Source organism: Cydia splendana, chromosome 24 (genome assembly GCF_910591565.1).
Source record: "Cydia splendana chromosome 24, ilCydSple1.2, whole genome shotgun sequence".
Classification (NCBI taxonomy): Eukaryota; Metazoa; Arthropoda; class Insecta; order Lepidoptera; family Tortricidae; genus Cydia; species Cydia splendana.
Genome location: NC_085983.1, coordinates 8,716,973 through 8,732,791, shown reverse-complemented (window position 1 = coordinate 8,732,791; position 15,819 = coordinate 8,716,973). Strand labels below are relative to the sequence as shown.

The following is a 15,819-nucleotide window of genomic DNA, read 5'->3' as shown; positions in this document are numbered from 1 at the left end:
CTAAATATTCATGCATTATTGTGTATGAGCAGAATTAGGATGTGGGTTGACATTATCCCATGGCCTTATTAGAGTTTAACTGTGCGGGAGCACGCGGGAGCTATTCTTCCCAAGGCCCGGTAAATTGTCTTGTCATGTAATAAAAACTCACGTAAGTAATAAAAACTGTTTTTGTGTTCAACCTAGAGCGAATTCATGTACCTAGCTATAAAATCTCCTTTTAAGGACTTTCCTTGAAGAATTTATTCTTGTAGATAATAGTATCATAAAATTGAATAATTGTGTTGCTTTTAACCAAAAAATAATGATAATTATAATGTTTCGTATTAGATTTGGAGTTAAACCTTGACTATGATAACCGATATAAGATGTGGGAGGAATATATCCCTTCGCCTGATCAAGAATATAATAAGACAAAATCGAGTATGACAGTTAATTACTTAGACAGGCGATGGGATAACCGTAACCCACATTTTTATTTCTGGTTTAAAGGAACATCTCCGACTTTCGTAAATACATTTTTTACAAGGCGTTCAATACGGTTGTAACAGTAGGTATATACAGTACGCATAGTCTAATAAAACATGGTCTTCCATTCCCAGAGTGACACAGGCCTACGTCACAACAACATGGCCGCTATATATAGCGCTATCGCATATTATCATATAGCGCTGTCGCATGATGACGTAGGCCCGTGTCAGTTAGGTGACCTAGAAAAGACGGGAATGGAGTACCAGGCGGAAGTACGTATGAAGACACGCTAGTTCTTAGGGGCCTGGTAAAGGGTTAAGCCAGTTGAGGGACTGAGGGTAGATGAAAACATTACATGATCAAAATAATGTAGGTTAAAGTCACGTCGTTCAGTGACAGATCCAGGTGGTTTTATATTTGGTTGGTTAATCAATAAATGTTATAACTACCCGAAAATGTACAAATTATTTGTTTACTTTTATTTAAGTATCTAAATCACAGACAAAACATCCTCCAAACTGAGCATAGTCGCGCTACCCCATCTGCCACGCATATGGTAATTTTACTCCATGTTCGAGTCGAAAGTGTCTTTGTGTGACGTCCGTGTCTTTGAACAGACCAATCACGGCACGGGACTTCGCTCACCTCGTCCCGCGCACCCCCGCATTTTTGGCATCATCGGTTGCATGAAATAATTGCTCTAAACTCGGTCTAGAGGATTCCCAGTCTATGATCTAAAGATACAGAGTTATAGTCAACTCTATGACTGCTACACTACGCCACGTTGGCGCAGCTGCGCAGCGACGCCATTTCCCATAGCTTTGATTAGAGGCCGACGCTCAATAGACGCTAGTCTGTGGTGGCCCTATTATGGAAGTCGTCCGTGTGGCGACGCCCTAGGCAAGTCGTCTGACAATAACCGATGTCTTAATTTAAATCATTAGGCTGGTCCACACAAAACGAGCCGCCTCGCAAGGAAATTGCCGCGCGAAGCAGCTCGGCCCACGTAGACGTGCCTCGGCGAAGCAAACGCACTCGGCCGCAATGCCTCGGGCAAAGAGAATTTGAAATAGAGAGTTACTGTCATGGTAAATTATGTAGCTACAGTACATTTACTGCCATCTTTCGACAGAAGATTAAAACTGTTAGAACGTCATTTGACTTTGATCATTATTCTTTCATTGATGTGTTAACTTGTTAAATATTAATATTAACGCCATGTACTCGAGCGTAGGCTGAAGGTTATGGCGCCATCGCTCATTCCAAAACATTGCACCATACCTTTGGCCTAGTGTCGAGTAGATGGCGTTAATATTAATATTTATCAAGTTAACACATATCAGTGAAATAATAAGGATCAAAGTCAAATGGCGTTCTAACAGTGTTCATCTTCTGTCGAAAGATGGCAGTAAATTTACAGTGGCTACATAATTTTCTTTGACAATCCGCCTCTATACACTCTATCTCTTTGCCTCGGGCGAGGCACGTCTACACAGACCGAGCTTCCTCGCGAGGCGGCTCCTTCTGTGTGTACCCGCCTATTCAGATTTTTGGAACTGTATCCAAGCATTCTACAAATACTTAACAAAAATATAATCACAACACCTATTATGTACCTATATGTATAAGGAAAATGCTACAGTGACGCCAATCTATAATGGTTCCACATATTATACGATTTATACGGCAGTCAGGGGTACGGTGACAGATGCCATCTCCATCATCATCCAGAAACAGCTTCAGAAATAGGTACCTAAACGGGCGAGTTGACCAAAATTACTGAAATTGTGTTTATAGTATTTTTATAAACATCATGGGTACATGACACATGTCATCTCAGTATTACTTTGTGAGATTTTACGTTCTATTTTAATATTATGTATGGAGATGACATGTGTAACCGTACTTAAGCTGCTAAATCTAAATAGACTACGCATTGTATCATGTTTTTTGTACAAACTATTTGATACGTAGTAAGCTCCTTTTGAATTCCACCACAAAATTGTTCCCTAAAGTTAAGCCAGATAAGGTTCCATTTGGCCTGAGATTGTGTCGCTATGAGCTTGTTTAAATCGGTGACATTTGATGCCTTATTACGTCTGTTTTCTTGCCAGTACAATAAATGAGTACAGTCACCTGCAATAATATGTTACACAACGAAGGCCGCAAAAATATGTGACACGCTCTTAGGCTTTACTAATAAGAACGTGTTAGATATTTTTGCGGCCTGCGTTGTGTAACATATTATTGCAGGTACCACTGAACATCCGCATTATAACGAAAGCCAAATAAAATCTTGTCAGGGTATATTTATAGGTCCTACTAATACTAATAGGTCTTGTAGACAATAATATGGATACCTGGTGTCTGAAATAAATATTTTCATTTTCATATATTTTTTTTATAGGTACAAGAATTTTGCGCATGTAGGTAATCTATTTAGATTAACATCTGAAGAATATAATAGACAGTAAACATCAAGAAATAGAATCCCTTTCAGGAGTTTAAATTTAACTTAGCCGAGTTTTAAGACAACACTCTAGAGGTAGACAATATAACAGCTAAAATTATCAGACAATTCGATTACCCAACGTTTTTTTAGCATTAGACACAGGATAAACAATCAGGACGTATTTTTTATTGAAAAACATATTTGAAAAATAAGTCACAGCAAATATGAAGCGGTGGTGGCCGAGTGGATATGACGCCCGACTTTCAATCCGGAGGTCGCGGGTTCAAATCCTGGCTCGTACCAATGAGTTTTTCGGAACTTATGTACGAAATATAATTTGATATTTACCACTAGCTTTTCGGTGAAGGAAAACATCGTGAGGAAACCTGCATACATCTGCGAAGAAATTCAAAGGTGTATGTGAAGTCCCCAATCCGCATTGGGCTAGCGTGGGGACTATAGCCCAAGCCCTCTCGCGCATGAGAGGAGGCCTGTGCCCAGCAGTGGGACGTAATATAGGCTGAATTATTATATTATATTATTAAATATGTAACAATTGTTTAGCGAGATACCTTTGTTTCGCATAAAGTTTTGAGTCATAATGTATTGTTTGTCATATTATCGTTAGTCATAAAACTGAAATCGTTAACTTTTCAGGATTTTCGTAAGGTTATCCTATAGATAGGTTAGGTTAGGATAGGATAGGGTAGGTTCGATGCGGCAAGAAATGCCCATCGGCCATTGGTCTATCTATAGTAGTATATACAGTCATCGCAGTCGATGAAGGCTGTAGACTACCTCCTCAAAATACCTTCTTTAGTCGCTGCAATTATCAATAAAGTGATTACTACTACTACTACTACTATTATCATCTGCAAAGATGTTGTGGCCAATGATGGAGGTTAGGTTAGGTTTGTTTTAGTGCAATGCTAATAAAACCGGGCAAGTGCGAGTCGGACTCGCGCACGAAGGGCTCCGTACCATAATGCAAAAAAAAAGAAAAAAAAGAGCAAACAAAAACCGGTCACCCATCCAAGTACTGACCACTCCCGACGTTGCTTAACTTTGGTCAAAAATCACGTTTGTTGTATGGGAGCCCCATTTAAATCTTTATTTTATTCTGTTTTTAGTATTTGTTGTTATAGCGGCAACAGAAATACATCATCTGTGAAAATTTCAACTGTCTAGCTATCACGGTTCGTGAGATACAGCCTGGTGACAGACGGACGGACGGACGGACGGACGGACGGACGGACAGTGAAGTCTTAGTAATAGGGTCCCGTTTTACCCTTTGGGTACGGAACCCTAAAAAGTAACGCGTTTCAGAACCAAATAAATTATGACTAACGAAAATGCGGGCAAACAATTAGGACCTAAAACTTTTTGGGAAACAAAAGAGACCCTTGTTTAGCATGTACATATTATTATGATCAATTACATTTGGTTTCGTAAGTAATATAGTTACTATTTTTTTAAAAGCGTCTTTCAATAAAAAGACAAGTCAAATTTTGACCCTTTCTCTAACGCTAAAAAAGAAAGTATAGTATTTTTGCTCCCGACTCACGCATATAAGCCACTTAACATAAACATTCATTATAATTAAAAAAAAAAAAACAGAACGATGAAAAAGAAATATGTCTTATTGTAATTTTAGACAATACTACAATTATTGTAGTTATCATTGTTCACGGTATCTGTAAAATTCAAGTCATTTTCTTTATTATCGTTATAAACGTTCTCTAAATCATAATTTGGTTCTCTTTTTATTTGTACTAGATTATCTTTATCACAACTATTTTCACTGTTTTCATTTTCCACAATTAATTCTCTTTTTATATTTATATTCATGTATTGGAACTCTCTTTTTATGTTAATTATATTATCTGTAGCTATCGTTTGGGTTTCTTGAGATTCGCTTGATACTACTTGAATATGACCACTAATATGATTAACATTAGTAGTTGTTGATGTATCTTTTGGAGCGGATGGCCTAGAATCCATATCTTTTTCGGTAACATTCATGTTAGTTGGTGTGTCTTCGAGAACAGATGGTCTAGATCTAGAATCACTATTTTCATTTTCACCTACTTTATCATTATCAATTTCTGTTTGATTTACAACACTGTCTACATTAAGGGAATCATTGTTTTCATTCTCAGATCGAGTACTGTGTTCTGTTTCTTCTGCATTCTCTGTTGGGTTTTCTGTTTCTACATTAGTTGTGTCACTTGTGTCATTACTGTCATTAGCTATCGTCTCATTACATAAGTTTACTTCGTTAAATACTTTTTCACTCGTATTTTTAGGAATTTGTTCTTGATTATGATTAAGCTCCATGTGTCCACGATTTTCGATGACTGGTGGTAGAGACGGAAGAAAAAGATCGTCGTCACTGTAATGATCTTCATTATTTTCTATTTCTTCATTTAGAATTCGAGTCGAGTTATTTATTTTAACCCCGTGACTATCATTACTGTTCAATTCTGTTTGGGCGTCATTTTCTTTATCTTCAATTCTGTCGCGTATTTCTTCAATGTTGTTTAAAGTTTCATGTGTATTAACATTGCGATTGTTAATATGTGATATTTCATTTAATATCTCTTCATCATTTGTACCATTAACAGTCTGTTCTGTAACTGTTGGCGCATTGCTAGATGCATTGTTATCTGTATAATCTTCGCGCATATTATTATGTTCTGTTCCTTCATTGTCTGTTTCCTCGTCATCTGTTACCAGTGACCCCACTTCTTGAAGTAGTAGATTACTAGAACTGGGACGCGTTTCTTGCCTTAAAGACTGTCGTTTAGAAATATGAGAAAAGTCAGTAGGATCATACAACCAAGATTTTTCTTTTTTAATAGCAATTCCATTAGATTCATTATATGGTTTGTCAGTCGTCGTTTCAATTTGTTCTCTTATATTTTCGATATCAGTGTTTATTTCTCTGTTCAACGCTCCTATATCCCATACTTTTAAAAACCCGTTTTCAAAGGGGTTATGGAATGGGTTTATTAATAAATTTGGCGCAACTAATTTTAAATGACCCTGTTTGTTTATATCAGTAGCTTGGTCTGTGTCTGAGGTTTCTGTATTTTTTTCATAAGAAATTGTGTCTTGGGAATCGTCGTCGGTCATTTCATTATTAATTTCTCCCATTTCGTGATTAGATCTATTTTCATCTTCATTTGTATCATCTTGCTCCGTTTTTTCTATATCTTGTAATGTAGCGGCTTCTGAAGCCATATGTTCTTCATTTCTGACGCCTGCGTCAACTGCTGCCATTTCTATCGTATTCGTGTTCTGTTTGCCAGCCTCGTCACTGGAACTTTGGATTGCATGTTCAGTTTTTATAGCTCTAATCTGAATATTGTTCAAACCTTCATTATGAGCGTCGTCTTCATCACTTGAATCAATTTCAATGATTTCCTCGTCCGAATCAACCATAATAACTTCAGGAGTAATATTTTCAATAATAATTTCTATTCCATTCTTATGGTGTTCAAATGCATGCGCCACTAACTCTTCTTGAGTGAAGAAATAGTTGCATTTTAGACAAGGATTCTTGGCATCTTTTCCCGGGCATATACTCTTGTGTTTGACACCAGTTTCTTTTTTTACGAAACAAAGTCCGCATAGGCATTTATACAGTACTTTGGTAAGATTACTATTACTGGTGCTGGCTGTATTTTGCAATTTATTAGCATTCAGTACTTCATTGAATTTTTTATCATTCTCATGATTAAATAACACAATCTTATATGCCTCTTCGCTTTTGTGATTATTTGTATGGTTGTTTAGAGCCAATCGATTGTTGAAGGTCCTTTTACAAATCCTGCAGGGATAGCTACACTTAACTTTGACACAAGTGTCGTAGTTCACAGTATGGTTGTCCACCGCAGCCGGCTCGACAAAATTATCACATTTACAACATTTAAAAAGGCTGTATGAACCCTCATGCAATACCCACATTTTAACAGATCGTGTGTGTGCATAAATGCTTTCAGATATCATTTTTTTCACTACAGGCTCGGCCATATCAAAACAATTGAACCAATTTTCAAAGGACAGGTATTCATATCTGTATTTAAAGTATTTGAATGATTCCCTGTGTATTTCTTTGTTTCTGTAATGCAAGTCAATGTGTTTTTTGTAGCATAGCGGTTCAAACTTCAAATCGCATATGTCACAAATTTGTGTCACGAATTGTATGTTATTTGTTATGTGGTTTTGTGAATGCTCAACAGCAGCGTCATAGGAACCTGTGGAAATATCACAATTGGTGCATGTAAGTATAACATTATCATCATCGAAGCTCACTACTGGAACACTTTCTTCAGCATTTGAAACTTTGTTTCTTGGAGCTACTTTTAATTTAAGTCCCTTTTTGTGGCCTCTAGCATGCCTTTCCGCTTCCATCTTGTCATACATTTTAGTATCACATTTAGTACAAATAAAAACATGAACCCTCCCTTTCTTACCTTTCATCACTTTCTCAACAATGATTTTTTCATCGTTATCTTTACGCTTCTTGCTATATACATCAGGATGTTTCTCTTTAACATGTCCATCAATGTCTTTAAAGAGGAAATTCTTGTTACAAATCTTACATACAACTTCGAAACCATGGTACACTTTCATGTGCTCATCGAATTTGTTTTTCTCTTCAAAATAACATGCACATTCATCACATTTGTGCATTTTATCTTTAATATTACCATTATTAACGTTAGTAACATTACTGTTAGCTGTAGCTGTATTATTTGCAACTACATTACTATTAATCACTCTATTTTGAGCATCAACAGTGGTTTGAGTTGGAGCTACATTTGCATTAACTACATTGCTATGAGTAGTTCTATTATGGGCATCAAGAGCACTTTGCGTGGGAGCCACATACGCACAGATAGGACATTGTATCTCTCTGAAAGAAGCATCAAGACTAACTACAGTGCTGTTAACGGAGAAGCCGTGGAACCTCTCCGGATTCATCTCCTTGTGAATACCTTGGTAGTGTCTGAAGAGTGTCGTTTTGTTCGCGTAAAGTTTGTGGCAGATCTGGCATTCTTCTTTGATGTTCGGCTTAGGTTCTGCTGCTCGCTTGATGCTCCTAAGAAAAGTAAGTTATAATAAGTGTCGGACGCCCCAGGCCCTTGTTTCACATATATCGGAGCGTCCAAAGTGCTCAAAAATATCTATACATGCACTTTAGCGCCTTGACAATAGGGGCGTGTTCAGATGTTTGCGACGTTGGCTGCTCCGATACATCTGATGGCGACTGTACATACAAATGTCAGTGCGGTGAAATAGGCCCTATATTGATGTACCGTAAACTGGGGTTACTTTGATTCGTGGGGTACCATTGATCATCGATTTTTGGACTATAAGGAATACGTTTCTGAACGGTTTCATCATCTATTTTTGTTAAGCATGCCAGACACATCATAAAATGTTTAAATTCGCGTTCAAAAATCGACTCCCTAGTCCTCAAAAATCGATTATAAATGTTACCCCGTAAATCAAAGTAACCCCATTCTACGGTATGGTCATATGGTGAAGGCGGATTTGCTTGAACTGCGTCAATAATTAGCGACAAGTAGCGTAGGACCGAGAAAAGCGTTGTCTTGTGTCATTTATTTGTGTGATGAACACTAATATTTGTTCCTGAGTCATGGTTGTTTTCTATGTATATAAGTATGTATTTATCTATACAAGTATGTATATCGTCGCCTAGTACCCATAGTACAAGCTTTGCTTAGTTTGGGGCTAGGTTTGATCTGTGTAAGATGTCCCCTAATATTTATTTTATTTTATTTAAAGTTTCATTTTGGCTCACTTAACTGTCAGTTTTTTATGTATTTAAGTCAGCAGACTTACATAATAAACATCCATAACTCAGAAAAAAATACATATGATAAAAACACATAAAAATGCCTTTACCAGAACTCGAACCCCGGTCTCAATATGTAGATATAGATCAATATCTATATTTAGCTATTCTATTACATGTCTCTGTTGTGGTCTAGTACCCACAACACAAGCCTTATTGAGCTTACAGTGGGACAAGGTCGATTTGTGTAAGATATCCCATATTTTTTTTATTCTACAAACGACAACAATGAAAACATTAGTTCCTCTGTGTATATCGCTAACACAAGTTATTTATGTGAGGGGGCAGCTGATGGAGCCTCACTTGGGATGATGGGAATCAAAGGCAGGTACCAGGGTCGACGATAGGTGTTTATAAATTTTAATAAAAAGGCACAATAGGCTAGATGACTAATTTTCATTTATGGTATCAATCGATCAGGTTTGTTTTTTGGATCAAATGTCTATATGGGACCCATTGCATTAAAGCAATACAAAAGTCAGAAATGATAGTCAAAGTCCGACAGTCGTACTTTACTCGCGAAACGCCCCGAACAAAACGATATGTGACCGTGACGTCAAGGTCACAGAGAGTCCATCTTGAAGTATGAGTGGTATGAACAAAACAAGAAAATTGCGATTTTGTCGGTGAAATATTGCGTTTATGTATATAGCTTCCATACAATCTTTTTTTGGATAAAATGTGAGGAATCGAATGGTATCCTTATTTTTGTCGTTTTTGGAAGTTGAAAAAAAACTAAAATTTTGTAATTTTCAGGTGCTGTAATTTTGTATTATTCCCATATATTTTTTTAATATCCACAATACCGTAAAACGGGGTCAACAGAAATCGCGGGGTGAATAGAGAAATTTTGAACTTTTTCTTTCAAGTTGTTATATTTAAGTACGTACAACTCTAAACTCAGAGTTTTTGGAATACGTATATAGTAGACTATTTATTCTCTACTTTGATACCAAAAGAACTTAATCAAACTGCCTAAAAGTTAGATTTTTTAAACTCTAAAGTAAGGCTTCGCCGAGGTAAGAAATGAAGCCTGTCTGAACTTTGGTCTAGCGGTAAATGTAGTGACATTAACAAAGTAAAAATTAGCTAACCTGGTAATATAGTATTCCAATTTTCCAATTTCCATTTTTTTTTCAATTCCAATTTTCTCTATAATGAAGCATTTTCTTACAAAAAACTATCAACAAGCAATTTTACATGATAAAGGGGTCAGTGGACACGCATATGGGGTGATTAATTACGCCATAGGGGGTGATTAGATACCACAAAGGGGTGAAAAAATACGCCTTGGGGGTTAAAAGACACGAAAAAACAATTTTGTATCAAATAACTGTTTAACAGATATATTTATTGACCAAATTCGATGCCTATGACTACTTAAACTGAATTTTTTTATTCACCCCTTTCTTGTGTCTATCGACCCCGTTTTAAGGATATGGTGAAAATAGGTAGTTTTCTTTGATTTTCTCTGAATTGGGCGGGTAAAAATTGATTTCACAAATGCAAAATTGAAGAACTAACCAAGACTCAAAAAATGATATCAAAATTGTTGCTTTTATCATTTAATTCATTGGCGAAAATCGTCCTTTAAGTTGAAAATCGTGTTTTTACACCCCGTTTTACGGTATTGTGATAAATTGCTCATTTGCTATCTATTTTACTAAATTTTGTTGTAAACTTCAACATGTGTCATCATCCCTATTAATGTGCCTTTAAGAAGTGGGTTTATCTGGAGTTGCGTTTATACTAGGTAATCGTGCACACTATTCACTGCACTTTTGATATTGTATTAACTATTTAGATCACTTATACAATAAAATAAAACTTAGGAAACTATGTAGGAAGTACAGTCCGTTAAAATAAAAATATGTTCATCGATCGAAGTTTTGGATTGAACTGAAAAAATAAAAATCATGGAATGGAATTTGAAGAAGGATTTGAATTTAAAAAGGGAATTTAGAATTTGGATGTGCCAGTAGCAATAGGAAAGGTGGTAGTGTAACGTTTCGTTACACGCACCGTTACAATTTATAGTGTACAGGATTAGTCATATGACTCATATGATAAGGGTAACATAGCCTCACACAGGATATAACTACGCAGTTAAAAACCACTTGACTAGGAATGTGTACATTACAAGTATCTATTGAATAGAGGTAACACTAAGACTTTTAAGAGCCCATCAACGTGCACACTAGCGCCACAGCTAAATAATCGTGATTATTGAAATTTAACGAAAGATATTGAAAAAAGGGGGGCCATACTGTATTGTGTATTTAAGTACCTTTTGAACACATTAAACTAGTTTTTCGTCGATCTAAGAACTCAAACAAAAACGGCCGTTTTAACTTTGGACGCATAGATTGACGAATCCAGCGACATAAAAACTAGTTTGATGTATTCAAAAGGTACTTAAATACACAATACAGTACGTAGCGGCCCCCTTTTTTCAATATCTTTCGTTTAATTTCAATAATTACGATTATTTAGCTGTGGCGCTAGTGTGCACGTTGATGGGCTCTTAAACAGAACCCCTAGTGCAAATATGGAGTATTACTGCAATGTTTTGCCGTCAGAGTACAGCACTAATTTGTTTAGTAAACCATAGAGTAACTTATACATACTAGGCCTTAAACAGGTTTTAACAAGTTTTCACTATCACATTGATGCACCAAGGCAGTTTGTTTACAGGTGGCCTACCGCGAAACGCGAAAATCGAAATCTGCCTCTCTATCGATCGATTAGGCAAGAGGTGATAGAGAGGCAGAAACCGAACTTTCGATTGTCTTGTTTCAGGGCAGGCCACGTGATTGACCTAGTGAAGCATGAATCTGGAGTTGCAGGTGTCCTTAGGCTATGGTGACTGCTTACGAACAGGCGGGCCGTATGCCTGTTTGCCACTGACGTGGTATAAAAAAAGGGTAAAATTACCTGTCTCCAGAAAGCTGTTGTATTCTCTCCGTAAGGAACCTCAGTCCGTCTTGGAGCTGCGACAGCTCATTTTGAAATGATGGCTGACTACGGGCGTGATTCGGCTGGCTCGGCCTGACTTGCGATCCGCTGGGTGTCGGATTCATGGTGCTTGTGACCATTTGAGAGTGATTGGTTGAGTTGCTGCATTGTTGTGTCCGGGAGAACTGAGATGGTTGAAGAAAGTCCTCATCCTCCATTGTTGAACTGTAATGACAGACAGACAGAGTTAACTTTACATTTATATTATATTAAATAATTTAAAATTTTACACTATACATATAGAGAAAAATGGTATCGTCTTGGGTCGTCCCATTCGTTTTTTGACAAGTTCTTAAATTAGTCCTATTCTGCTTTCGGCACCCATTCTACATTCGTCACTATCGTCGGTGGTCTTGCTCATCTTTGGTCATATTTGTTGTTTGCCTTTTTCTCATTCCGGCTTAATCCGGTTTCGTCATTATCTTCTTACGCCATGTTCGATCTTAGTCTATCTCGTTTTCAGTCTTATTCATTATTTGTCAATTTATTTTCACTACGTTCGTTGTCGGTCCCATTCGGTTATTGACAAGTTCTTAATTTGTCTTATTCTGTATTCTGTCATATTCTTCATTCGTCACTTTCGCTGGTAGTCTTTGTCATCTTTGGCCATATTTGTTGATTGTCTTTTTAATTTTTCTTTTTTTTATTTAAAAATTACACATCTGTTTAATTAGTGCTCTAATAAGGTACAATAGGGGAAGGTGGGCTAAAATCGAGACGCGATCTGATCGCAATTGCGCGTCGCTACAAGACTACAAGTACTTGCGGCCTGCACCAATTTTAGTGTCTAGCCATAGTAGTTGACGCGCACCACTACGGAATAGACGCCTGCTTGCGCTTGCGCCACCTAGCGGTCATATCTGTCATGAAAGACGCGTTTTGTTTAGAGAGTGAACCTTCTGTACCCAGTACTATTATTTGTGACGTTCCACGGGAAAAGGTACCTTATGAGGGTTTCTAGTTTCGGAGATATGAAATGTTTTGTAAAGAGGTGAAAAAATGCTCAATTTTTTTTTATTGTGTGATCTGAAACCTTAATGCGTAACGTTTGTTTACCTGTTTTTATTTTTGTTATAAGTTAGTTATAAGCCTAGTAATGTCGTCTCAGAGTTTAGTAGAAAAGGTACCTTATGGAAAAAAGATTGAAAATTCCCAAAAAAACTAGTCAATACGGGAAAAGAAGTTTGGTAGAGAACTGTATTAGCATTCTGCAAAACTAATTTGATAATTTCAGTTCTGGTTGGGGCGCCTCGCAAATATTATAACCGTACATCGACCGACATCACAAATCCAAGTAGCCTGCTATTATACCAAAGTTACTCTCGTCAAGTGTTTCTTAACTAGAATAATCTTCATTTAGTTTGGTCGCATGCAGTAAATCAGCCGTTGGTTTGCTGAAAAATGCCAATACCCGACGCATTACCTTATGGAATATCTGAGGTCATTGAACCTCAATGCCGCTTATCTTCAATAGCAACCGAAATATATTATTGATAAGAAATAGACGATTTATACCATTACCAAAATATTATTAGTTTATCCTAACTGTTCCATCATCATCATCATGCCTCATCATGTAACTTAATCACAAGGTACCTTTTCATTACATACAAATTATTGGTCTTTTTTAAGATTATTATGACGAAGAACTAATTAAATTTGGGGCAGTTTAATGTAAATTAATATTTTCTATTCATAAAAGATAAACTGTAATATGATTGATATTTTGTAGTGATGTATTATTAGATTTATTTCCATAAGGTACCTTTTCGTAAATGTATGGAGCAAATACTGTTATTGTTATGTAAGTTTAAAGTGGCATAAGGGGTTAAATATAGTATTTAGTTGGGGTTTTAGGATTTATTTCATTTGAATGACAGAATTTCTTTCATATGTGCTCAGAAAAATTGATTGTGTGTCACATTAAAAGTAAAAATATTCAATTTTATGATTTTATATGAAAAAGTCAGAAAATATATTTTCACCTCTAAATCGGTATTGTTTTTTGCTTAAACTGTCTGTCAGTGTCGTTTTCTAATAGATAAAATTTAAATCTTGAGAGCTCATTGCAATCAATCGTGAAAATGAAATAAAACTTTATTTTCAAGAGATTGGTTAGTATACACATAAATCAGTCGATATCAAAAGTTTCTATTTGCATTACAGAACAAGTCGCAATACTTTTTTAATCTCAGATATATAAGGTATTATTATTTGTAGTCAACTATGTAACTTACTTCAGGAACATAGTTTTTTAGGCGGCTAAACTTAAAACTTCTCTATCGTAAAGTTGCTCATTTCACAACATTATTTTCAAAAAATCATATCTCTGTAACTACGCAACCTAGAAGGTTGATCTTTTGTGTTATCGATAGCTTATTTATTGTAGATTACTGGGGTATGCATAACTCCATACCCGCCATAAGGTACCTTTGACCGTAGGACGTCACATTTATTCTGTAACTATGCTAAGTTTTCATGCCAAGTGCTATCAATTATGGAGCTTATAGGGATATGTATGCGTCCTTATGCTCTGGTTTCCTAGGATAGCAGTGCCGCCATGTAGCGGCCGTCTCCATACAAATACTACGACATCCATATTTTGCCGTATTATTTAGTATGGAGACGGCCGCTATATGACGGCACTGCTATCCTAGGAAAACCGAGCTTTACTGCCACGTTTGTGCAAACTTAGTGTCGTCAAAGTTGATTGATATTGTAACAAAACCATGGAAAATCAGTTTTCTAATAAGTAATAAAAAAAAATTAGCAAGTAAATAGTCGTAATACTCATAACTAAAAGCAAATGATTGTGTCAATTGATTCTACTACTGAAATTAATCTAAAGCAATACAAAAAACTGACCCTACTACTGACCCCAAAGATAACAAAGACGTAGTAATCGGCGATAGATTTTAGTAACAATAAAACAGTGAAAAAGTTATTAAAAAACTTACCTTAAGACTATTTAATGTATAAAACAATGTTTATGCACTGTACACAACTTATTTCTTAATTATTATTAATTTTTAGCCATACGCGCAATATACGAAATGTGGCGGACCGGTCGGATTCGTTTTTTCATTTGACATTTGGTTCGATTCGGGCTGCCAGTGTGCCACTGTTATTTTGCCAAAATTTGAACTAAAAATTGCATAACCGACTTTACAGACAACCATTTTTTTTTAAATAGTTATTAAAAAAAATGGTTGTATGTAAAGTCGGTTTACGGACGATAATACTGCGTAATAACGTCATAAGAAAACATTACCATTACATTACGTAAGTTACCATAGAGATCTGTCCACAACGTTACCATGGAGATATGTCCACAACGTGACACTTTTTCGTGCATGCTACCGGAGTTCATCGATTTATAAGACGTTATCACGTCAAAAAAGGAACGGGGAAGGCTAGAAAAGTTAATTGTAAATGGAGCTTTCGATATTTTGTTGTGTTGGCATCGGCAATCAATTATGGCATTGCTAATTAAAGCGTAATTAGAGTAACAGAGAAAGATACCCGCAATTTGCGAACTTCGGTGTTCGCGGTAGGCCCACTGGCTCCAAATATAATTTTGAACAGGTAGAGTCGAACCACGCTTAATTTTAGTACCAAGTACTACGTCAAGTATGGAGCTTATAAGGATATGTATAGCTGGTCAAGCAGATCTTGTCAGTAGAAAATGGAGGCAAATTTGAAAAATGTAGGCGCGAATGGATATCATCCCATAGAAAATTTGATATTGGCGCCTTTTTTTACTGACAAGATTTGCTTGACCAGCATTATGCATTCTTACAGCCTAGCTTGTGTAAAGCGTGGTCAGAGTCAATGTGGAATGTAGAAAAATATTTTATGGACGTTCGACCGTCTATAAAAATCGTAAATTGCCAGGATTTCCAATATCTGGCAACTTCTATCTACTTCACCATCTCCGGAAAGGCCCGGTTGTAGTCAAGCTAGCCAACATAAATGTTGCAACAATAAATAAAAT

General features: G+C 36.4%; 2 protein-coding genes across 2 annotated transcripts in view; one reads left to right on the top strand and one right to left on the bottom strand.

Moving 5' to 3' along the window:
* The window catches only part of LOC134802113 (dentin sialophosphoprotein-like), a 174,580-nt gene that overhangs the window by 8,385 nt on the left and 150,376 nt on the right, over window positions 1–15,819 (top strand). The window lies entirely within an intron of this gene.
* On the bottom strand, window positions 4,259–12,004 carry LOC134802192 (putative uncharacterized protein DDB_G0282133). The gene is made up of 2 exons (XM_063774786.1): window positions 11,745–12,004; window positions 4,259–8,030 (listed from the first exon to the last, which is right to left on the bottom strand). Exons 1-2 carry the CDS (start codon window positions 11,981–11,983, stop codon window positions 4,574–4,576), a joined length of 3,696 nt encoding a protein of 1,231 aa, XP_063630856.1. The 5' UTR covers window positions 11,984–12,004; the 3' UTR covers window positions 4,259–4,573.

Excerpts from the sequence above, each read along its gene's own strand:
- LOC134802192 (XM_063774786.1), bottom strand. The coding sequence starts at position 11,983 with ATGGAGGATGAGGACTTTCTTCAACCATCTCAGTTCTCCCGGACACAA. Across the intron at positions 8,031-11,744 it reads CAACAGCTTTCTGGAGACAG|GAGCATCAAGCGAGCAGCAG; the intron begins GTAATTTTACCC and ends TACTTTTCTTAG.